Source organism: Xenopus laevis, chromosome 6L, assembly GCF_017654675.1.
Source record: "Xenopus laevis strain J_2021 chromosome 6L, Xenopus_laevis_v10.1, whole genome shotgun sequence".
In the NCBI taxonomy this organism is placed as follows: Eukaryota; Metazoa; Chordata; class Amphibia; order Anura; family Pipidae; genus Xenopus; species Xenopus laevis.
The window spans coordinates 94,524,631-94,550,342 of record NC_054381.1 but is presented as its reverse complement, the minus strand read 5'-3'; the positions used below and the strand labels follow the sequence as shown (position 1 = coordinate 94,550,342).

Sequence of the window (25,712 nt, the reverse complement as noted above, 5' to 3'; positions counted from 1 at the left end):
AACATTTTGTCCTGTCTCCCTGGCAAGCAAAGACAGTATCACACTCACTCGAAATCAACATTCCAGCAGTTCTAAGTAAATAACTTCCTAGCACATAGACATGGGCGGGGATTGAGCTTTATCGTCCAATGAGGCCGCATACTCAAGAGAAACCTTAGCTCTGTCCAATCAATAGCCTTGTAATATCTGCTTGTTTTCAATAATGGGCGGGGTTTTATGGCCATACGGGAAGTGGTGAAGCTGTGTTGATTGCTGTGTATTACAGAGAACTGTGGGCTTATTGGAAGCACAAATGACATGTGACATAGCGATTGTCTTTTGTTGCACAAATTGCAATTAGTCTTTCAGTTGAAACCATGAGTAGCAGCAGCAGCAGCAGCTCTCCAGTCAAATCCACCGGCTCTCCTTTTATCCAGAGCCTGAAACCTCGGGAAAGCCTGGCTTCCATGGGCTCTGCAACCCAGCTTGTCATAAAGGGTATGGCTCTTAAAGCAGTGTCCCATGTAGTTATTTTATTTTGTTAGTTTGTTTAGTTTGTATCTTGATTGTTTCTTGTTGAACTGTTACTGGGTTGGTTATTTTGTTGTATGGTGCAATTATGGAGTATTAAATGTTGCAGGGATTTATTCCAGCATATTTAGTTGTGGGCTGGGGTTGTAAAAGAGGATATGGTAGCAGACAGCTGGATAGATACCTAAAGACATTTGTTATGCCCAAATAATCTGTGCTTATAAAAGTCTGGAACTGGAAACTATGGGAGTCTGCATGGGCCGGAAAGCATCCTATCATCATAAACCTTATCAATTGTACCTCATTATTATTATTTTCATTTATTTATATAGAGCCAACAAATTCTGTAGCACTTTTTACATGATTCACATCAGTCCTTGCCCCAGTAGAGTTTATAATCTAAGGCTCCTATTACACACACACAGCACACACAATGGTCAGTTTTAACAGGAGCCAATTAACCTTGCTGTATATTTTGGGAATTAACCAGTTTTTAAAGGGGTAGTTCATGCTCACATATATTATAAATGTCTTATAAATTCTTATAAACTTTTCAATTTGTGTTCATTTTTTTATTTTAATAGTTTAAATGCTTTTTTCTGCTTCTGCCTTTCCAGTTGTAATGTTAGTTATTGCTATATTTTATTACTTAGATTTGTAGTAATGCCTTATTCATATTCCTGTTCATATTTCAGTCTCTCGTTCAAACCATTGCCTGCTTTATAGGGTATATTGGATCTTAGCAACCAGATAGCAGCTGAAAGTCCACATTTGGGAGCTGCTGAATAAAAAAAAAAAATTGAAGACCAATTGCAAGTTGTCTCAAAATATCACTTTCTATAGCATTCTGAAAGGAGAAAATCAATTCATACTTACCGAGATTTTCTTTTCCTAGCTATCCTCCCCGGCAGCATACCCAAATGTTATGCTGTCGAGGGATGGCCAGGAAAGGTAATTTGAAGCAACTATCCCTAAGAACTCCACGAGCGATTTCCATCATGTGGATACAACGAAAATAAGGAAAGAGATGGAAATGTTGGATGGTGTCGCAGCGTTGATCCGACGGATTGCACCAAAATCGCCCGTGGAGTTGTACCTCTGAGCCTAGCAAAGCAAGCAGTGTTTAGAGAGACTTATGAATGAAGATGATTCTTGAATAATAAATTAACTCTTGGATTACAACTGTACTTGCAACAGGCAGTAGTGGGTTAGCAAAATGACATAGCATAGGCTTGAAAAAGGGCAAGAGTAAGCCCGAAACTTTGCCTGGTTGTTTGACCTAATAACTTCAAGTTTTCACTTTTTGCAACAAAGAGGTGCTGCGCAGTATTTTTTTCCATCAACATGACATAGCATGACTGAAAGTGCCTTAATCTGATAAACAAAAATTGATAACGATTTATATGTTCATGGTGTAGCCATTTTCCAGTCACTATTACAAGCAAAGCAAATAATCTCACACATATACTTTCCTCATATTGGTTTAAGCATATGTAAATACAGTGGTAGGCATGAAAATTAGGTGGCACCTATACCTAAAAGGTTTATGCTATAAAGGCCTAATAAAAGAAAGTTTGACAACATAAAAGTGATATTTTATTTGTGTTTCAAATACTGTGAGGGCTGTTGATCTGATTCATAATTACTGAAGTAGCATTGCATTACTATTTCAGATATTGGAGAAATTCATTCAAGATTGTTGGACCATCGGCCAGTTATTCAGGGTGAAACACGGTACTTTATTAAGGAGTTTGAGGTAAAATTTCTTTGATGTAATGCACTAGCTCTTGAGAAGTCTGACCGTCCAAGGTCCCGCCTCAGTCTCCCCACTTTTAGCTTGGGCCTGTCATTTTATCTTGGGTCTTCTTCCTTCAGTGAAATGTTTACTGACAAGGTTATTTTCCCTGAGATAAAGTAAACAGGCTAGTATTGCCATTCATCTTTTTCTATCAACCATTTTAAAGGGCAAATCAACCCCCAAATAAAAGAAAACATAATTCCAAACAACTTTTAAATATACATTTATTGCATATTTTCAGTGCTTCTCTGTAAAACAATTGCTATTGGAAACCGCATTTGCTTAAAGGGATGGTTCACTTTTAAGTCAACTTTAAGTATGCTATAGAATGAATAATTCTAAGCAATTTCATTATTTATTTTTTTTTAATATTATTTGCTCTTTCTAGCTTTGAAATGGGGGCCACTGACCCGATCTAAAACAACTACTCTTTAAGGTTACAAATTTAGTGTTATTACCACTTTATTAATCATCTTTCCTATTCATATTCCAGTCTCTTATTCACATCAGTGCACGGTTGCTAGGGTAATTTGGACCATTAGCAACCAGATTGCTGAATTTGCAAATTGCAGTGCTGCTGAATAAAAATCTAAATAACTCAAAACCTACAAATAATAAAAATGAAAATCAATTGCAAATTGTCTCAGAATATCACTCTCTAAATTATACTAAAAGTTAACTCAAAGATGAAAAATCTCTTTAACTCCTGGTTGTTACTTTTAAAACAATGTTGCAAAAGTCTGAGTTCTCCAGTAAAGACAGGTCTGTTAATCAGCTAGTTTGACTTACATTGTATCAACAGTCTGAGCCATCTGGATCGAGAATAGAGACGAACAGACTTCTTCTAATAGCAATACATACATAAATAACAAAAAAAGCAGAGAAAAATTTTGACAAATGTATATTGCAAAGTTATTTACAAACCTTTTTTTGGTTGTCAATCCTTTTAAAGTGGTTAAGGTTTTGTATCCACTTCCCTTCATCAGTCAGTATAATGATTTACACACAGTCATTGCCTTACGGTGCTGGGGGCAGAGCAACATACTGGACATCTCTGCTATGGCTGTAAGATCCCCAGCTTAATTTTATTAGTTTGTGATGCTTATTTATTAGGCCCCAGAAGCATTTTAGCCATGAGGCACTTGCCTTGAGTAAGGGAGCAATTTTAAGAGCTGTAACTGTAAGAGTTTAATTTTCTTTTTTTGTTCTCTCTGTCTTAATAAAGCAGCCTTTGCCCCACTCTGAATGCATTGGTAAGTGTGGGTTGGGCATCAGTTCTGCTGCATCAGGCAGCAGCAGACCCAGCATCACTTGTCAGATCACCAGCATAACCTGATTAAACAGTGCAGGAGAACAAAGGTTTATACTGGTTGAGAATTTGCTCCATCCCTTTAAAGATTTGATTAGAGTCATTTATAATTGCACAGTGGCAAGAGGTTGGCTATGACAGCTTGAATAACCATAGTAATGCTTGAATTCAGTGCTATAGAACACAAAAGGTAGAACAGGAAAAAGTATGAGACCTTACAATTTAGCATATCCACAGCTTTCAAGTTTCCTGCTCATCTATGATTGGTCTAAAGTTTAAGACTAATGTCTGATGGGAATATATGCTTGGCACTACCATCAGGCATAAGATAGTACTGTTCAAGGTGTCACTCTCTACCTTCCACTTATTCCCACAGTAAGGGTCGTATTTGTTAAAGGGATCCTGTTATCAGAAAACATGTTTTTTTTCAAAACACATCAGTTAATAGTGCTACTCCAGCAGAATTCTGCACTGAAATCCATTTCTCAAAAGAGATAACCAATTTTTTTATATTCAATTTTGAAATTTGACATGAGGCTAGACATTTTGCCAATTTCCCAGCTGCCCCTGGTAATGTGACTTGTGCCTGCACTGTAAGAGAGAAATGCTTTCTGGCAGGCTGCTGTTTTTCCTTCTCAATATAACTGAAGAAGTCTAAGTGGGACATGGGTTTTTACTATTGAGTGTTGTTCTTAGGTCTACCAGGCAGCTGTTATCTTGTGTTAGGGAGCTGCTATCTGGTTACCTTCCCATTGTTCTTTTGTTTGGCTGCTGGGGTGGGGGAGGGAGGGGGTGACATCGCTCCAACTTGCAGTACAGCAGTGAAGAGTGATTGAAGTTTATCAGAGCACAAGTCACATGACTTGGGGCAGCTGGGAAATTGACAATATGTCTAGCCCCATGTCAGATTTCAAAATTGAATATAAAAAAAAATCTGTTTGCTCTTTTGAGAAATGGATTTCAGTGCAGAATTGTGCTGGAGCAGCACTATTAACCGATTCATTTTGAAAATAAATGTTTTTTCCCATGACAGTATCACTTTAAGATTGGAGACAAACATCACTGCCCAAAGCAACCAATCAGCAATTAGATTTCAACAGTCACCTACATGTTAGAAAACAAAATCAAAGATCTGATTGCCTGCTGTGGACAACATCATTGGTGATGTGTTGGGAAATACTGTAGTACATATTTATTATGTGGTATAAAAAAAACTGCAGAATAATTTGCCGCACATAGCCAGGCATCGTTGTGTAAAAAAAAACGGGGTAAAATGGTGTAATTTTTTTACTCGCTTTTTCTTTAAGCAACTTCCGCCTGAACTTACAAAGGTTTAAAGCATTGTAAAATAATGGCGGCAAAACTGTCGTTCGCATGGCTTATCATAAAGCACACTTTGATAAATTTGCCATTTATTTTACACAGCTTTTTACACCGTTTTTTTGATAAATAGGCCCCTGTGCCTGAAGCTTACTAAGGGGCATATTTATTATGCTGTGTAAAACGAAATTTGCGATTAAAAATGGTGTAAAAAGCTGTGTAAAATATTTAATGGTGTGTGTAATTTACACCATACGTACACCAGATTTGCTGTCGTTATTTTACATTTTACTCTAAGAAAAACATGTGAAAATTTTACACCGTTTTTTACATGGTGAAGCCTGACGGCGTGTAGTGTATATCATGCCTTTTTTACACAGACTTCCTGCCTTCAGCTTAAACCTCCTTGCCCTGGGCAAGAGCATGCTCAGTTTGCTCCTCCCCCCCCCCCACTTCTCTGTAATCTGAGCCCAGAGCTATAAGTGAGCAGGGAGAGACTCAGGCTGGAAGTTATGTCACACCAAGCTAATACTGCAGCTGCTATCCTAAACAAACAGAGAGCTTCTCAAGCTTTTTACTCAGGTATGGTAAAACATTCTACAGAATAAATATAGCATTCTAGTTTGCACTATTGCAGCTAATCTATTGGCAATAAAATGCCTCCGTAGCTTTCCTTCTCCTTTAAGGGGTAGTCAACATTAACTTTAACTATGTTATAGAATGGCCTATTATTAAAAACCTTATTGTTTCTCATCTTCCTATTTCAGTCTGTCATGCAAATCACTGCTTAGTTGCCAGGTTAAATGGGGCTCTAGCAACCAAATAACTTATGAGCTGCTGATCCATTTTGACACAGAGACCTATCTATCAAAGGTCGGATTTTAGTGGTTTTAGAGATTTTTGAAACCATGACTAAATCGCTTTCTCTAAAACTACAAATGTCATTATTTTTATTAAATATCTGAATAAAAAGAGTGTGAACGGAAAATAACTCTGTACAATGCATTAAAAAATACAAATACATGTATGGGATCTGTTATCCAGAATACTTGGGACCTTGGGTTTTCCAGATAATGGATTTTTCCGTAAAATGGATCTTCATACCTTACGTCTACTAGAAAATCATGTAAATATTAATTAAACCCAATTGGCTGGTTTTGCTTCCAATAAAGATTATTTATACTTGGATCAAATACAAGATACTCTTTTATTACTACAGATAAAAATGTCATCATTTTTAATATGATGGTCTTCCCGTATTTCTGAGCTTTCTGGATAACGGGTTTCTGGATAACGTATCCTTTACCGGCATCTCTAATACAAATTTCAGACAATTCAAAACAGTCCAATAGGATCAGCGCCGCTCCCATTTTTTTTTGTATTCGAGGTTTTCGTAGTTTTTACACTTACTAAATCTCAATTTTTAGAGCTTTTTTTTTTTAAAAAAAAAATTGGAAAATCAAATTTTTTGAGATTTGTGGAAAAAACCCAAAATTTGATTGTTAGTAAATGGGCCCCATACAGTCTTATGTGCAAATGTATAGAAGTGAACCCATGTATTTGACTGCATTGACATTCTGGCACTAGATGGCGCCATATAATACATTTTGGAGTATGTTTTGATATATCCTTATTTTAAAGACATGTATTTCAAAGCTGTTCACCTCAGAGGGCAGGGTCATGCAATACTAACAGTGACAAATACATATTCCACACAGATGTGTTATTGAGGAGCATGTGTGAGGTGCTTTTGTGAGCTAATATCTTCCAGTACTTGCCTCTGCCTGTGTTTCATTTAGATTGTACTTCATTTGCAGGGTTCTGCAGAGCTCATCATACACAGTCTGCCCAGTGCACAGATTCAGTTTTTTTGTGTATTGTTAATCAGCATTGCTAATAGCCTGCTTTCTGAATTTGAATGTATTTAAATGCATTGCAATACAGAAGCTTCCCTTTTGTAGCTCAATTTTTTATTTAAATTCCCTCTGGCCACAACATTTATGTTAAATGTGGAGTTTCTGTGCAACAGCTTCTCCGATCTGAAGGAATTCTATATTAATTCAGATGTTACAGTTTCCCTGTATCATAAAGAACGAGAAGCATGCACATGGTAACAGTGCTAGCTCAGGGGCTCTCAGTTCACCCTTACAATAAATGGTTTGTATATGTACAGGTATAGGATCCATGATCCGTAAACCCTGTAACGCTAATCTGAGCTATCCAGACCACAAGGAGTTAAGTGTCCAGCTAGTGATATGAGCATGAGTTACATTTCGACTCACACATCAGGATCAGGGCCTTCGCTAAGTGGAAGTTTCCCATAAAGGTGTAGTAGAACTATAACACGGTCTACTGTATAGTAAAATTGGAAAATGATTGGATGCCAGGAGGTTCTTAGAATGAAACAAAGAAGTACAAAGACAATGTCCCCAGGTTTACGCAAATGGGAGGAGGTATTAGCAGATGAAATGTCAGTCAAACAGGTAAAAGATGACACAGCTGAGGAATGGACTCCATTAGGCATTATATTCAAGGTGTATGACAAACCCCGGCAGATATACCTTGCAGTGGTCCAGATCCCACCCAGCGGAATGGTCAGGGAGAAGAAGTCTAAGCCTTCATTTAAAGGCAATCAAGAAGCCTTTGGGGAAGCTACTCCCTGCTACAGATCCTCGTTGGAGCTTTAGCTGCGCTTTCTATATACGCTCTGCCTTACTCTCCTAGAGTCTATTATAGATCTAACCTGTACTAGCTAATCTCATTCACGGGGTTCCCTGGTCCCGACTTGATCTCTAAAAGTAAAGGACCCTTTAGGGCAGTGGCTTTACTGGGATTTGGTGTACCCAGGCTCAATGGGCACATCCAGATGGTTAGGACACCAGCAGCCAAAGAGGAAGCTCCACCCCTTTCCACACACAATATTGAAGTATGGCAGGAAGTTGGCATTACACCCTTTGACTAATAACACTGATGTAAATTACTTAAATGGATTCATAGGCTTTTGCCTAGTAACTAAGAATAAGGAAAAAGGGTAGGGCTTAAAGCCATAGGACATAGTAAAACCTAGGGGTCCCTACAAACCAATATCCAAAAATTTCAGAATTACAGGAAACACCATCTCCCAAAGAGTCGATTTTCAGCAAATAAGTTTAATTTTTAAATGTGCTTTTTTTTTTCTTCTCTGTAACAATCAAACTGTACTCTTTACTTGATGGTAACTAAGCTGAATAAATCCACATTCGTGGCAAAACAACCCTACTGTTTTAAATGATTTTAAGGCATGGTGATCCAAATTATGAAAAGACTCCTTATCCAGAAATCCCCAGTTCCCAAGAATTATAGATATTGGATACCATACAGGTATACAGGCCTGGATTGTGGAAAGGCCACCTAGGGTGGCAGGATTTTAGGGGGGCGGCATGCTGCCCAACCACACTCACATTGGTTCAAAAACACTGGGGATGCGCTGGAGATATAATTTTTTACATTTCCCATGAGCGAATCCCCATTGCTCCAGTCCACATGATGAAAATATGCACAAATAAAGTGGAGGGAACAGGGGCGACGAATGGCAGTGGGCCTAGGGGCGCCCACTATGTAAATTCAGCCCTGCAGGTATATGCAGGGTCTTATGCTTTGAACTCTAGTACTACTGTGCTATCAGTGCCGCTTCTAACGCAGGAGCTGTCTTAGGCACTTACCTTTTTGTGTGCTGGAGGAGGTCCAGAGAGGGGGCACATTGATAGTGCAGACAGCGCAGTTTTGCTCTCTTGCACTAGAAAGACATTTGGTTCTTAAAAGTACCAGAAGCAGCTTTTTTTTTTGCCACCCCTGGTACCCTGCTTTGCGCTGCTGCCTGAGGTGAGTTTTTCAACTTGCCTCATTGGTGCAGAGCCCCTGGCTATGCAGAGTAAAGGTGGCCATACACGGCAATGATCGGATCCTAACCATGGGTAACGGGCGGTCGGATCGTGGGACCGCATCAACGAACAGATGCGGCCGTGATCCGACGGGATTTTTAGTCCCGTCTGATCGACATCTGGCCGACTTTCGGCCAGATATCGATTAGGGAAGCCCATCGGAGGGCACCATACACGGGCCAATAAGTTGCCAACTCGGTCTGTCGGCAGCTTTTATCGGCCCGTGTATGGCCATTGTAAGTTGAGTAGTACTGGAGACCTTTTTAATCCAATATTCTTGTAAATGTTTCTACATTTTGCATATGTTTGGCAATGACATTGTAAGGGCCATATGTATTCATATAGAGAACAAATCATCTGATTTTTAAGACTGGGGGTTATGTAATAAAATGCACTAAATTTGCCCTGGGGCAGTAACCCATAGCAGCCAACAACCAATCCGCATGTAGCATTTACTGGTCACCTGTTTAAATGCAAAGTGTCAGTCGGCAATAAACACTAATTCACAGCAGTAAATCTGCATTTAAGTGCTCTCCTCTCTTCTGGTTAAATACTGACTTGTGCGGTACATCTACTCCTAAGGGGATAGAAGCATTCTTCATTTAAACGGCTATTGGTAGTACGCTGGACTCATCCCATTTTGTATAAATTCAAACATCTTATTGGTTGCTCTAGGTTACTGCTCCTAGGCAAACTTAGTGCCTTATATTACATATGGGGGGTAGGTGGAGTTTTTGTGTCGACTAAGAGGCGGTGAGTAAAGAAACATGCAGGGGCAATTCCATAATTGTTGTTAGCTCCCAGGCTCCATATAGAAACTGTAAATGTTTGCTTCAGTTTTCATTCCACATGCAGAGTACTTAGTAGTAACTGCAATAACACTATAGATTGTACATTTCCTTACTTTCTAGATTAATACAAATGCTAGAAGAAGGGAATTCCCTATGAAGGTCAGTTAGGAAGAGATTTGGAGCAAAGACTTTGCTGTTCTATATATACTTGGAACTATTGGTGAACGGCTGATGCATTGATGTGTTCTTATATCTGTAACCTTGTTATGAGCTATGGGTGCTTGAACAAAGTTTGGACCTCTGAGGGATGTCTGAACTAAAATAGTTTGAGAACTGACATAGTGTTTAAGTTGGTGCCTGTTGCTTTTTTTTCTTTAAAGAGGAACTCTGGCTTCCAAACCAAAATTTGATAAAAAATGCCCACATAACATATAAACCCCTAATGTACCCATCACAGTTACCGGTTTCTTCAAAAAGCATGCTGCAATCTAGCTGTTTAATAGTTCTCTTTCTGCATCATTTAAAATCCTGGCAGGGAAGGAGGGACTAAATACACTGATGTTACAAATTGTAACAACTACGCCACAGCTTTCAGATAGTATGTAGGAACTACATAACTAACAATGCATTGCACTATGATGTTTTGTTCCTTATTGAAATCATGTGCGGAGGGAGTTATGGGGTTTGGAGGATGAAGGTTGAGCACAGCTGGTTGCTGATACAAAGTAACAATAGTCAGCCAGCTCAGCAGAATCATCAGAAAGATCAGCAGGAGAGCAGGGGGCTAGGTTTATGGAACTGTCAGAACCATTAAAATCATGAAAAGTCTGAATATTTTTTAATTGATATATATTGCAAAGTTGCTTGAAATTATATGTACTTTTCAAAAAGTTTATGTTTTTGTGGAATTCCCCTTTAATTAAAAACAAATACAAAGTTCAGACTGTATAATATTTCATTTTCCACTTTATCCAATCTACCATAATTGGTGAGATTATAAAATTAATTTGGTGAGATTTTCCTGCCCATTTAAATCCCTCTGTATAATGAACTTCTCTTGAGGCACAATAGCAGCGCTATTCATCCAGTCAATATGATTCCCAGTCTATTGCTGTTGATGAGTTATGTAGTATATTACTGAACTGAACCTTTGCTGTAAAAAAAGTGGGAAATAGTAAAAGAAATTGTCAATATTTTGTTTGCGGTTTTAAATCCATTTGGGGCTTTATTTTTCAAAGTCTGAATTTTTAGGATTATTTTAAAGGGATCCTGTCATCAGAAAACATGTTTTTTCAAAACACATCAGTTAATAATGCTACTCCAGCAGAATTCTGAACTGAAATCCATTTCTTTAAAGAGCAAACAGATTTTTTTATATTCAATTTTGAAATCTGACATGGGGCTAGACATTTTGTCAATTTCCCAGCTGCCCCAGGTCATGTGACTTGTGCCTGCACTTTAGGAGAGAAATGCTTTCTGGCAGGCTGCTGTTTTTCCTTCTCAATGTAACTGAATGTGTCTCAGTGGGACATGGGTTTTTACTATTGAGTGCTGTTCTTAGATCTACCAGGCAGCTATTATCTTGTGTTAGGGAGCTGCTATCTGGTTACCTTCCCATTGTTCTTTTGTTTGGCTGCTGGGGGGGGGAGGGAGGGGGTGACATCGCTCCAATTTAAGGTGGCCATACACGGATAGATCCGCTCGTTTGGCGATGTCGCCAAACGAGCGGATCTCCCTCCGCGCCAAACGAGCGGATCTCCCTCCGATATGTCCACCTTGAGGTGGGCAATATCGGGCTGATCCGATCGTGGGCCCTAGGGCCCAACGATCGGATCCTAGCGTTCGCCAAACGGGCGGTCGGATCGCGGGACCGCATCAACTAACAGATGCGGCCGCGATCCGACGGGATTTTTAATCCCATCCGATCGAGATCTGGCCGACTTTCGGCCAGATCTCGATCGGGGAAGCCCGTCGGGGGCCCCCATACACGGGCCAATAAGCTGCCGACACGGTCTGTCGGCAGCTTTTATCGGCCCGTGTATGGCCACCTTTACAGTACAGCAGTAAAGAGTGATTGAAGTTTATGAGAGCACAAGTCACATGACTTGGGGCAGCTGGGAAATCGACAATATGTCTAGCCCCATGTCAGATTTCAAAATTGAATATAAAAATCTGTTTGCTCTTTTGAGAAAGGGATTTCAGTACAGCATTCTGCTGGAGCAGCACTATTAACTGATGCATTTTGAAAAAAAATTTTTTCGCATGACAGTATCCCTTTAATAAAAAAAAGTCCGACCAAACTAGAACCCACAATTGGATCTTATTTATTATTAAAAAATCCTGATTTATTTGGATCAGTACAAACATGAAAAAATTTAGCAAAAAATCTGATATCGTACAATATTTTTGGATTTTTTTCCTGAATTGCTCAGTCTTTTCAGTTTTTTTTTTTTTTTTTTTTTTTTTTTTAGAATTTTTGGCATTCAGGCTTTAATAAATAAGCCCCTAAATGTTGAATTTTCTTGATCCTTTTCTGCTATTTACAGTTAACTAATGGAATAACTGTATAGACCTACAGATTGCATTTGGCCCCTCTCTCTGAGCCCCCATCTTTGATTTATTTTTTATACTGCATGCAGGAGGCAGGCACGGGTACTTTTTGCCACATTTTGCAGAAACTTTGAGTAGTAGGCAATTCTGAGCCTTAGCTTCCAGTGGAAGTGGTGCAAATGTAAAATGTAATATTGTAGTTTCACTGTAAAAAGTGTGCAGTGTCAACACAAATATGATTAAAATAGAGGTGTGTGAGAACTTGTAAACATCAAACCATATTGCTGTGCATACAGGTAGTTTTGTATGTTCGCCTTCCTTGAAATTCCTCAGGGGAGATGAGAAAATGTAAATGCATTTTACTTTTTACTATGCTAACAGAAGAATTTATTATATACGCTAACACAGATCCTTTCCGCACTTGAAAAACTTGATGAAATCTTGGCAACACAACGGAAACGGTCACTTTAAGAAAAAAAAAGTGCTTAATGCGTCATGTAGTGTAACCACAGTAACAGAAGGGGAGTGAAAAATTTGACACAATATGTCAATTCAGAAAGACATGAATACCAAATGTGTGGCAATTTCCTCTTTTCTAATAAATCTATCTTTAAGATCTAAAATGTAGCCAGAAAGGTTACTTTTGAGATGTAAATCATTGACAGACAATACTGAGCCAATACATTTTATTCTATTAATGACGTTACTACAAATGGGTACAGAAATACATTTTCCAGGTAGAGTTTGAAATGCAGAAAAGCACACGTAGCATATTGGTTTAGGGGTGTTTTAGAGTGTGTTGTGTTTGGGGTTTAGTGAGAACAACAGTTTACATGATATGTTAAATTTTGGAGGTTAACAAAGACCAGGCAGATGTTTATTTGGGGTCACATTCAGTACAAAGGATTTTTGGAACTTTGTCTGGCAAGCCTTGCCCAAACATGTGGCACCAAAATATCTGATTGTATGTCCCTGGAACTTTCAAATTATTCTCTTGAAATGTAGGTGAGAGATTTGGGCATCGTTATGCAATTTGACTGTGCAAAACACCCCAAATTTCCCTGTATGTTGTTACTCTTAATTGTAAATGTTTACATTACAGTGCTTACTTGTTTTTGGCTTGGCACGCAGCTTCTTTTTGCATTTAGGAGTCCATAAGGATGCGCAGTCTATGGTGTGCTAGTGTGCAGAGTATTCCACACTGTATATTTTGTGGGTAAGCTAGCACACACATTACTTTGACATTTAGCATACACAAGTATGAAAAGAATGCTACCTTGGCATTTAATATCCAGTAGTAAAGAGTGTATTTTGATAATTATCTTGCAAAAGTTGATTTCTTTGTTGATTTAGTTGCCAACCACTGTATATGCTATGGTTCATTACATTTCAGCAGATACAAATGAAAGGCCAATTGAAAAGTTGCTTAGAATTAGCCATTCTATAACATACTAAAAGTTAACTTAAAGGAGAAGGAAAGGTCTTTTTACTTGGGGTAGCCAAAAGTTAGGCCCCCTAGTGATCATTTACTTACCTGAAACCGCAGGCTAATGCACCTATTAGGAGAAAACTGAAACGGCCTTGGATTCTTCCATAGGGCACCACTTGCTTCTTTTTTCTTCAAATTTTCTGGGGCAGACGCATGCCCAGTAGAACGAAATAGCCGGCTTTTTAGTTGAAGTTCAGCTTTGTGCTCTACTGCGCATGCACAGCTGCAAGAAGAAGAAACTAGAAGACAATTGATCTGTGGAACTCGCTGGAAGAATCCCGGGCCGGTGCATGATTTCAGGTAAGTAATAATAATACAGGTATGAGATCTGTTATGCGAAATGCTTGGAACCTCTTTCTATAATTTAAACCTCTATAACTTAAGTCTGCTAAAAACCACTATTAAACATTAAATCAACCCAATCAATGTGGATTTTTGCAGCGTAGTTACGATCTAGTACAAGGCACTGTTTTATTACTTTATTATTACAGAAAAAAGGGAAATAATTTTTTTAAAATGGCCTTCCCCTAACTCAAAGCTTTCTGCTTAAAGGGCTTTTCATATAAGGGATGCCATACCTGTAATGTCTGGTAATGTTTACTTCCAGGCTGCATATACATATTTTGGTAGTGGTATGGCCACAAGTGTTTGGTGAGCATAACTCATTTTGAATGCTAGGTTTCTATATTCACATATTCTGAATAGCTTTTCTAATTTAAAAACTTTCTACATCATGGAAAATCAGGGATCATTTTTATTCCCCTACATATCCTCCTCTACTCAGGTTTTGCTACCAGCAAAAAAATTAATTGAATCTGATCAATCTTACTGACACATTTGAAATGTTTTTCCTCCCCATGTCTAGAGAAAAACCACAGAAGCTAAACCTTTATTACTTTTTTTTTTTTTTTTTTAGGAAAAACGTGGACTAAGAGAGATGAGAGTTCTTGAAAATCTGAGAAATAGCATTTCTGAAACCAATGAGCATGCACTTCCAAAGTGTACATCTGTAATGCAAGACCAGCTGGCTTCAGTTCTTAAAAAATGTAAGTTGACAAAATCCCGATTTCAGCATGCAAAGCTTGAACATGAACTCTGTTAATACAGTAGGCTTATAAAAGAACTGGAAGACTGTTCAGTATAGTTTAGGAATATATGTTTGAACAGTGCTGCATATGCTTTTATTCAGTCTCATAATGTTTGTATTTTCTACAAATACATTTTCACTGAAATAACCTTAAAGGGCAGCTTAAACCCATTAAAGGAAAACTTAACCCCGAAATCAATACGGATCGTTTATATCATATTAAGTGGCATATTAAATAATCTTTGCAAACTGGAATATATGTATCTGTAAATATTTTCCTTTTACATCTCTTACCTTTGGCCCACCATTTTGTGATGATTTCAAAGATCACCTGACCAGAAATAATACAGCTTTAACTATAACAGTAAGAAGTTTGGAAGAAAAAGACAACCTTTGTCTATTAATTGGCTCATGTGACCTAACATGTATGGTTTGGTTTGTTTGTGTGCACCGTGATTTGTAGGATACCAGGGGGCGTCCTTTAGTTCTTAAAATGGCAATGTTCTATTTAGTATTACCCAATGGCACATACTACTAAAAAGTATATTATTATGAAAATGGTTTGGAAGCAGCTTAGTACTTACAGATTCTCAGAAAACTTTGCTTTAGAAACAGCAGAAGAGAGCCCTCATGCCGTTTGCCATTTAAAAGAACATCATTTCTAAAGGGTAAATAAAACCCTAATGTAAAAGAGGCACATGACTTAATCACACCCTCCTGACGTGTTTCACGGTATTGGGCGCTTCATCAGAGGAGGTGTGGCTGGTACCGGTCATGTCCCTTAAATACCTGTGAGTTTGTTTTGTACAGGTTCCGGGGCCCGGTTGCCCAGAACCTGTATAAAACAAACTCACAGGTATTTAAGGGACATGACCGGTACCAGCCACACCTCCTCTGATGAAGTGCCCAATAGCGCGAAACGCGTCAGGAGGGTGTGGCTAACACAAGGTATTCAGACTGGGGGGGGAGACACTGCACTGTGGTGTGTTTGTAAATGTGTTAATATGCAATTCTGCTGTGGTTAAAATGCACAAATAAATGTTTTAAGTGAGAATCTGTGCATGTCTTTAATTTATGTATTACAATTGAAGTGGACCTGTCCACGGCTCTTACTATATAGATAGCATCTACCCCAAAATCCTTAACTACATGACTTAATCACCCTTGTGACAATATCCATGCCTTTGTGATCGATGTTTCTTGACTGACACGTCTGCTGAATTATGCATTGTCATGTGAAGACTGCTTTGATATGATTTATAAGATTGGGCTTTAAATTGAGACTTTATTTGCCATTCACTCATATTCTATGTATGCTAGTTACAGTTTATGTAGTTTATTTCCATGTACTGACAGCATATATTTTTTAAAATCTCCTGAAGCCCACATTGGAGATTTATGTCCACCGTCTTCTTTGCGAGTATGGCGATGCGTTTCTAGCCTTGAATTTCTAGGATCAACCAAAATACATGGCACATGTACAAAGGAAAGAAAAACATTGTAGTTTTGTCTGTCTTTGCAGACTTCATTGTTGCCAACAAAACAGAAAAGTGACATGAGCTGGCAAAATATCTGTAAGCTATGTAAAATCTGCTCCTGTTGTGGTTTCAACTCTGGCACCTGGCAAGGTTTTCGCACTTCTGAAGGAGCTGGGAAACTTGCTGCGTTCTCTCTGTGTAAGCTCTTTATTTTTTGGATGGCTCCTCGTGTTGGAAAGTCTGATAAGTGCACCTGTGGATTCCAGGAATGTACGCCAGCCAGGCTTATGTACAACTACTATTGCTTCTCTGTGCAAATTGAATGATACTTACCACTTCATGTGGACTTATTATTTTGATGTTCCAGATATGCCATCTGATTTGGTTTCTTACAGTAACACTCCCATTTCTCTGCATGGGAGAAGAAACTTATTCTGAAAGGAAAGCATGCTTTGCAATCCACCAACATTTTTAGAAGCCTTCTTACCATGCCCAAGCAGACAATATAAAAATAAAATTTTTAGGCTGCTAGGAAATTATATATTTAATATATATATTTCAACATGAGTTAGTGATTTGGAATACCTGGCTCCCACCCATAGACAATAAGAAAACAGCAGGCAAGTGGAAATCTGCTTTTTCTTTTTCAGTTCAGCATTGTTGTTAATTGTTTGATTCTGCTCATAAAACATTAATTTCATGGCAATATAGAGAGAACCGAATTTTGGCCGCCAATCTGATCTGATATCTGTTCAATATTTAAAGCTTTCATTGGTTTTTTTATTGATTATTATTGATTGTAATTGTTTTGAAATCTCTAGATTCTTCAATAATTTTGTATTCCTATGCATATTAGGCATGAATCTGTTTAGAAGACATCAGGCATACATATTTTTTATTTTTGTACCTGGCCGACTGTAAATAGAGAAACATTTCAGACATCTTCCTTTAACTTTAGAAAAACATATCTGTTTGTTAGTTTGAAGTAGAAAAAAAAATAATGAATAGTGTAACAGTTTATAGGTTATTGGGGTCATCTTATTGTTAGGGAATATTGAAGCTCATGAAATGCAGGCATTGTATTATGTTTGCAGAATCTGTTGTGAAAAATTTGTTTACACAAAATCCATTTTGGGTATCTACATGCCACATAGCTTACTAACCCTATGCATATTAGACATTCTCATGTTCAGAAAACACCTAACATTCATATTTGGGGTGTTTATTTGTTCTTTGTGCCTAAGGTTAGGGACAGACGACATTGGATTTTCCAAGAATCTGCTGCCCTACTGCTCTGCCTGCACCGGAGGCATCGTTTCTGTCTGGGTGCAGGCAGATGTGGTGTATTTTGGAGCCGAAACGCTACATTTTTCATTTTGCAACGAAATCCGCCCACAGTTGACATGACCTGGATCTTAAGAATAGTCTGGCCCTAGTCTATCGGCATGTGGAAGATAAGATGCTGCACTTTGCTGGTGCAATTTTTCACAAATCTCATAAAAATGTTTACTTTTAACAAAGTTTTGCTGTTTGGTAGTTTCAGATAGAAAGACATATTTACTCATTTTAAATTCTTCAGACTGTATAATTTATATATTGGATATGGCATTGTAGAGTCAAATTTATTGTGGGGCCTCTACATGTAATGCAACATAATTTATTGACCCTATGCATATTGGACACTAAACTATTCAGATTGCTCAGTTTCACATTTATATCAATGTATCTTTGTATCAAAAATAATGTGGGATTCTCATATGTCAGAATGTGCTTTTTAAAAAATATATGCCTTCCATAATATATGACTATTTTCTGGCCTTTTGGACAACTTACTTATGCAAATCTTGTGATAATTATAGATTATCTTGTGATAATTATAGGCTTAACATGAACATGGTAATTATTTATGAGACCGAAGTTGTGTGGTGCTTTGTTGTACTGATGTAGGGTTTTAGTCTCCATAATACTAAACATACTGGGCGCTGGAACACACTTGCCACAATAAAATGTTGCCCTTATATACTTATAGAATTTAAAATGTTTTTGGTATTTCAAATCCAATGACTTGGTACAGAAATAGGATTATACAAAAAAATTGGATTTGGAAAGCTTGGTTTGTATTGAAAGAAATCATATATTTAATAAACTAGTCACACTGGGAAGTGTTCCTAAATCAGAGAGCACATCGTCGGCATTTAAAACATATGTAGTGTGATACTCGGCAGCGCTGAATGGGTTAGTCATCTGTAAACTGGTAAAGAGGTATTTGATTTTTCTTCCATCTGTTAGCAATCTATGACTTTACAGTTTTTTCATGTGTGGTATACTGTATGAAGAGAGTTTGCCGTTTCTTGCCAGTATTGTACATCTATTTTAACTGTTTTATGTACCAAAAAGTTGAAATGTGTATGTATAGATGTGACACTCCTAGAAAGGGAAAGAGCTTGTGGTAAAGTGGGCAGCTCATTGTGTATGTTAGCATATTGGCTGTTGCTTGGGTGGTTTAGGGATCTGGGCATGCATATATGGGTGATTATTCTTTCATTGAGACCCCATTCTACTTGTTGGCAGGAACCTCTGTCCAGTTAACCAGCTGGCTTATAACTGGGATCCCCTATGGTAGAAGGCCCAGCTAAAATAGTAGTATGTGTCCCCATGATTCCTGATGGCAACTCTGTACATATATGTATCCCACAAGACAAAGGATAAGTTACCTTTTGAACGGCTCTTTAAAGAACAATCACATTAAAATTTCAAGAGACCCCTATGGCTAACCTGGTCCCCCTGGACTGTGAGTTTTTTTGTGCAAGCTTTCATATAGTGATGAGCGCAATTTTGAGAGAAGTATTTGTAATTGTTGAGTGTTTTTGTTGCTGCCACATACTAATGTTTAGAACTGCTTAATCAATTAATTTCTGTTTATTTTAGTGGAAACTGCCAATCACACCATTCACAGACTGCAGCAAAGAGAACTGGAAAATGCAAAGGTAAACATAGCTCACCGCTGACAAAACTTCCAAGAGTAAAGATAATGCAAACTTACAGTGAGGATGGAAATGCAAGCAATAGTAACTGTCAATGCAAATTAGTCTTTTGTGAGCCCTGTTATCAAAGAAACACCTATATTTGACTAAAGCTATGGTTATCATGTCCTGGTGTATTCTTATAATTAAAGACTAAGACGAGAGAAGAATCAATGTTTTGGTGTTCAAATAATCTTGACAAATAGCATCTATTGAGATGAATACTTTAAGAACAGCCAGAGAGGTTGCACATCATTGCAAGCTGTGACAGAACCTGCATTTTAGGTTCCGCCACAGCTTGCGATGATGTGCAGCCTTTCTCACTGAAAATAATACAGGTATAGGACCTGTTATGCAGAATGCTGGGGACCTGGGGTTTTCCGGATAACAGATCTTTCTGTAGTTTGTACATTAAGTCTGGGTTGCTTCCAATAGGGATTAATTATATTTTAGTTTGGGTCAAGTACAAGGTACTGTTTTATTATCACAGGGAAAAAGGAAACAATTCGGAATTTCCGGATAATGGGTTTCTGGATAATGGATCCCATACCTGTAATATGTTGGCCATAACCCTTTATGAATAGCCATACCTGCATCCAGCTCCCTCCTGTGCCATGTAAGCCTTACAATATTTTGGATGCACTCATTTTTGAATAAGTATTAATTACAGTATATTCAGGAAAGGTTAATTAGCTTCATCCTTCAAATGAGGGTTCTTCAGTGATATGTTTTTCCATATGTCCTATTTTGAAGAACTAATGCACCATAAAGTCACCAGGGGGCAATGTGGATCTAACTGTATTATTAGTTACATTCTAGTTGAACCTGTCGGGCATTTGGATTTTTCTTATCATGTGTGTTTTAAACAATTTTGTGGAGAGAAGCCTGCTGTTAATCTAATGTTTTGAAAATTTACTTTTTCCAAGTAATGTAAAGGAAAGCTTCCCCGCCGCTCTGCTTTTTTTAAGATTTTTCTCATATTGTGCTGTCTGTCGTTTTTTGTCATGTTAAATCATGCAAATGGGGACATGACATTATTTAGGGGAGTCTTTAAGGCTTCGAATCAGAAAGGACATCGTATATACCCTGCTTTCTGTGAAAAGCAGTTCCTTAAAGCTGTGGGTTAAAGAGTAAATAATCTGTTTTTAATCATTTAATTTTTCTCTGTGATAATAAAACATTGTTTCAGTAATTAGCAGAGAACAGAAAGGGACAGGCTGATTCTGCTATAATAATTTTAAAACCATACTGTGATTCATTTTTTTAGTCGAACTCTGTTAAGATGATCTCATTTTAGATCTTTCTTAGATACAGTTACATTAAAATTAATATATCGATCAGCACAAGGAAGATTGTGAGATAATTAAAGAACAACCCCTTCCCATTATTTTTATAATGCACCCCACCCAAATTGCTCCCCAATCAGCAGTACAGACAAATTTGCAGGCACTATGTCAGGCTGCATTACATTTGGGGGCATATTTATTATGTTGTGTAAAACGAAATTCGCAGAAAAAAAAAGCTGTGTAAAATAAATGGAGAATTTATCAAGGTGTGTGTGATTTTACGGCATGCAAACTCTACATTTGCCGCTGTTATTTTTAGGGATGCACCGAATCCACTATTTGGATTTGGCCGAATCCCTGAAACCTTAATGAACAATTCGTCCGTATACCGAACCAAATCCTAATTTGCATATGCAAATTAGGGGCGGGAAGGAAAAAGTGGAAACAAAACCTTCTTTTGTGACGAAAAGTCACGTGATTTCCCTACCTGCCCCTAATTTACATATGCAGATTAGGATTCGGTTCAGCCAGACACAAGAATCCGCATTGTGCTGAAAAAGGCCGAATCCTGGATTCAGTGCATCCCTAATTATTTTACATTGGTTCCAGCGAAGTCACTCTAAGAAAAAATTTGTTAAAAAAAGCACGCCTTTTTCACACGCCGTTTGGTATTATCTTGCTGTTTTTTAGCATAATAAATATGCCTGGTGTACAGGCTCCTAAGCGTTAATCACCAAGAATGAGCTTCTGCAATGGAAGCTGATCAGATCCTAGTTTCCACTGCACATGCTGCTGGTTGGTAATCACACCAAACATGATGCAGCCAGACATAGTGGCCACCAACCCTACTACAAAAATTTAGTTTTTTCAGCCCATGTAATGTCCAGATCAGTTTCTGTAAACAATGCACAATAATGCCTCTAGCTATATCCCTGTAGGTTGTATTGCATGGCTCCTTTTCACCCCAAACATCTATGGTTTGAGGGGGTCAGAAAGTCCAAGTATTAGGAAATTGCTTGGTAAATTCTGATTTTAGCCTCCTGTGTCACAATCAAGAATGTAGGAATCAGGGACATAACAGAGGAAGCAGACCCTGCTTATTCCTAAATGTTAGGGGACCCTAAAATGATTGTTCTGTGGAGCCTAGTCACTTCTAATTACGCCATTGGTTGGAATATCTGAATAGTGTCTGTGGCGTGCAGCTCAACTAAACATACTGATTGCCAAGCATGGCCACCAAAATGTGTCATAGCAGCTAAACTTTAGTAAAACATGCACATTCAAGATGTTCATAAGTCTACATAATTATTGTGTAATTATTGTGTAAAAAGTTACTTTTCACTTCTGAAAGGGCAACATATAAATGTTTCATGTTAAAATGATCTTAACTCAATATAGGCGGATATTGTAAAAACACAACTAGGAGATGTTTAGGGAACATACAAAGGACAGGTCAAGTCTTATGGACAAATCCTATATCTTAACTCACTTGCATACTGTATATTACAGACACTTTGGAAAGGCTTAGCATACAGCATTTACTTCTTTCCCCCCTGTTTTTGCTGCTCCATAAATTTACTTTTGTAACCTTTTAGAGCCATTCTATAACTGCCAAAACCGCATTACTTGAACGATGGGTATATTTTAATTCTTTAAACTAAGAAGATGAAACCATATTTGTATGTAATAACTTCAAGAGTGGCAAACCACCATGACCTATACACTCCTACTAAGAATCAACAGTGGTCTTGTAGCCTCTAGACCAGCCTGGAATGGTTAAAGCCCACAGGATTCATTGATACAGTGCTTCTTTGTTTACAGGAAAATAGGGGAAAATGCTTAGAAAAGGTCAGTGCACAAAATAGCCTAAGCAAATAACTGTGTCTTCTTTACTCTCAGGTGTTTTAAAACCATATTAAGGATTTATCCTTGCCAGGCATAAAAAAAAATTGTACATAGATCATCCAGTTATAGAAGAAGCGCTATTAACAGACCATCAGTTTATCCAGCTTGCAGAAGTATAAGAAATTAAACAACATGTGGCTTAAAGGGGAAATAGATTTTGAAAACTTTTGCTCAGAAGCATATTCTTCAATCTTGTCAGTTGTATATACTCAGTGACCCATTCTGGCTGATGCAGATTGTAATTCATTCTTGCAGATGAGCTGTAGGCAATGAAAAGTGGCAGCCGATGGAGGTTGGCAGTGACATCCTAGACCAGGGGTCCCCAACCTTTTTCACCCATGAGCAACATTCAGATGTAAAAAGAGTTGGGGAGCAACACAATCATTAAAATGTTCCTGGCTAGTTACAAATAAGGGCTGTAATTGGCTATTGGTAGCCCCTATGTGGACTGGCAGCCTATAGGAGGCTTTGTTTGGCAGTACATCTGTTTTTTATACAACCAAAACTTGCCTCCAAGCCTGCAATTCAAACATACCCACCTGCTTTGAGACCACTGGGAGCAACATCCAAGGGGTTGGAGAGCAACATGTTACTCACATGCTACTGGTTGGGGATCACTTTCCGAGAGCCATGCATTCCAGATTACCTGCTATTACTAGATAGATAGCATAGCAACTCCTTTAAACAGGATCTTTATTACTCTTAGTAATTTTTCCAAAAAGAGACTATGCAATGGTGGTCCAGACTATGTCATTTTTACACTTACTGGGCCAGAAAAGTATCCCTTCGGTGCCTATGAATTTCAAAAGCAGTATTTTAAACCATATATAAGTCATTGTGCTGACATACACTGCCTATTAAGAGCTGTTAAACATGGTGTTAGATCATTACCACCTTTCTGTAGGGCTTTGTATGCTGTTGACATCATTGCTGTAAAATGTATAGTATTTGTGCATTATTTGTTTTTTCAGCTGAGCCTCTGACAAAGACCCCAAGTAGTGTTTTCAATGTGTTAGGAGTGACGGTGCAATGCCTTTTATAAGGAAAAAAATATATGTATATTTTTTTCATGTCAATGCCCTATTCAAATTGTTCATTTTGACCTTGATTTGGTCCTTCTCAGGAGACCACTCTAAAGTGAGAATCTTACTGGTTTATTATGACTTTTGGCATGTCACTCCTACATTAATATAATTTGTCCCTATGTAGTCCAGCATATGGTTGTAAAAGTCACTCTGCTGTAAGTGATTTAAATATATAAAATAAAGCACATGAGAATTCAGCCCTAGATCTCTCCTTGATTGGCATTGAGGCTGTCACACCCCCATTCAGTCCCATGGATTGGGAACCACTACTGTAGTTCTCTTGTACAGAAAATATGTAATGCTTTTTCAGGTGATTTTTTTGATGTTCCCTCACTTGAGTTAAAAGCAACTTCTTATACAACAAAAACCTTACTTATGCTTTATTTAGAGAAGCGCCTCAAAGGCAGGTGAGGAGAAGATGCGTGCCCACTGGGAACCTGTCATGAAGGAGCAAGAGCAGAAGCGCCAGACAGTTGATGAAGAACACAGAAAAGCAGTAATGCGCCTAAAGGAACAGTATGTCACTATGGACAAAGAGCTCTCTAAACAAATTTCTTTTTAAGAACTTTATTTTTGCACATTAAGAACTAGCTTTCTTTTATATATAGGACAGGTATTTGTTTAAAGCACGACAAAAGCATTACTAGGGCTCATTCGTTACCTCATTTTTAAGTGCCTGAGCTTATGTTAGAAACGTTAGAAGAGAAAGCTTTGAGCAACTATTAGCCAATGATATATTTTCTACATGCCTTTTGTCTTGTATACAAAAAAAAAAAGTTATTTTGCAACAGGGTTTCTAGAATTCCTTCTATATCCTAACCAGGTGTAGTTCTCTAAAGTATTCTGTTTATTTTATTTAGCATAATGATTATGGAATATTCTTAAGCAATATAACATTGGAGTACAGTATTATTACCAGTGTTTTAGCAATAAAATTGCAGTAAGTAAGTAATAGCACTAGAGACTTGTCGTGGTAATTTCACTGATCTCTGGAGTGAAGTTTAAAGATGTGTTTGGAGAACGAACAAAAGCAAGCAAAAGCATATTTTATGTAACATAGTAAGTAATGTTGAATGTGTTCAATGTGAAATGTGTTTCTATACTTCACTTGTTCCTTATATGCTTTTTCTAATTCATAGTACAGGCATGGTACCTGCTATCCAGACTGCTTGGGACCTGGGTTTTTCTGGAGTAGGGATCTTTCTGTAATTCAGCTCTCCATACTGTGAGGGGCAGATTATAAAAATGTGAATTTAGAGTTTAATAAATAAAAACTTGCCCACATTCATTCATTCCTATGGGATTTTTAGAATTGTATTTATCAATGGGTGAAAGAACTCATTTCCATCTGATAAATACAATGGAACGTGGGTGAGATTTTATTTATTGAGCTCTAAATGCTAAACATTTTGATAAATCTGCCCCTAAGTCCACTAAAAAATAATGTTATCATTAGATACACCCTATAGGATTGGTTGCATCCGATAAGGATTAATTACAGTGCCTTGCAAAAGTCTTCAACATGGCATTTTTCATGTTTTGTTGCCTCACAACCTGGAATTAAAATGGATTGTTTGAGAGTTTGCACCATTTTATTTACAGAACATGTCTACAACTTTGAAGATTTTTTTTATATTGTGTGAAGCAAACCACAAATAGGACAAAATAACAGAAATCTTCAGCGTGCATAACTTTTCACCCCCCCCCCCCTAAAGTCAGTACTTTGTAAAGCCACCTTTTGCGGCAATCACGACTTTGGATAAAGGCTTTGGATAAGTCTTTATGAGCTTGCCACCGGGATTTCTGCCCATTCCTCAAGGCAAAGCTGCTCCAGCTCCTTCATGTTTGATGGTTTTAGCTTGTGAACAGCAATCTTCCAAGTCTGACCACAGATTCTCAATTGGATTGAGGTCTGGACTTTGACTAGGCCATTCCACCACATTTAAATTTTCCCCTTAAACCACTTCAGTGTTGCATTAGCAGTATGCTTCGGCTCATTGTCCTGCTGGAAGGTGAACGTCCATCCCATTCTCAAAACATCCCCACAGCATGATGCTGCCACCACCATGTTTCACCGTGGCGATGGTGTTCTTGGGGTGATGGGATGTGTTGGATTTGCGCCAGACATAGCATTAAATTTAAAGTTAAATTTTAGTCTTTA

The 25,712-nt window shown here is 38.0% G+C and overlaps 1 protein-coding gene across 1 annotated transcript; it reads left to right on the top strand.

Annotated features, from left to right (window-relative positions):
- Positions 1 to 349: 349 nt before the first annotated feature.
- bloc1s5.L (biogenesis of lysosomal organelles complex 1 subunit 5 L homeolog) lies at positions 350 to 24,513 on the top strand (the record flags this gene model as incomplete). Its single annotated transcript, NM_001097757.1, is given in 5 exon segments — positions 350 to 477; positions 2,184 to 2,266; positions 14,604 to 14,733; positions 19,181 to 19,239; positions 23,940 to 24,513. Coding segments are annotated over 5 exon segments (567 nt in total). The 3' UTR covers positions 24,114 to 24,513.
- Positions 24,514 to 25,712: the final 1,199 nt, after the last annotated feature.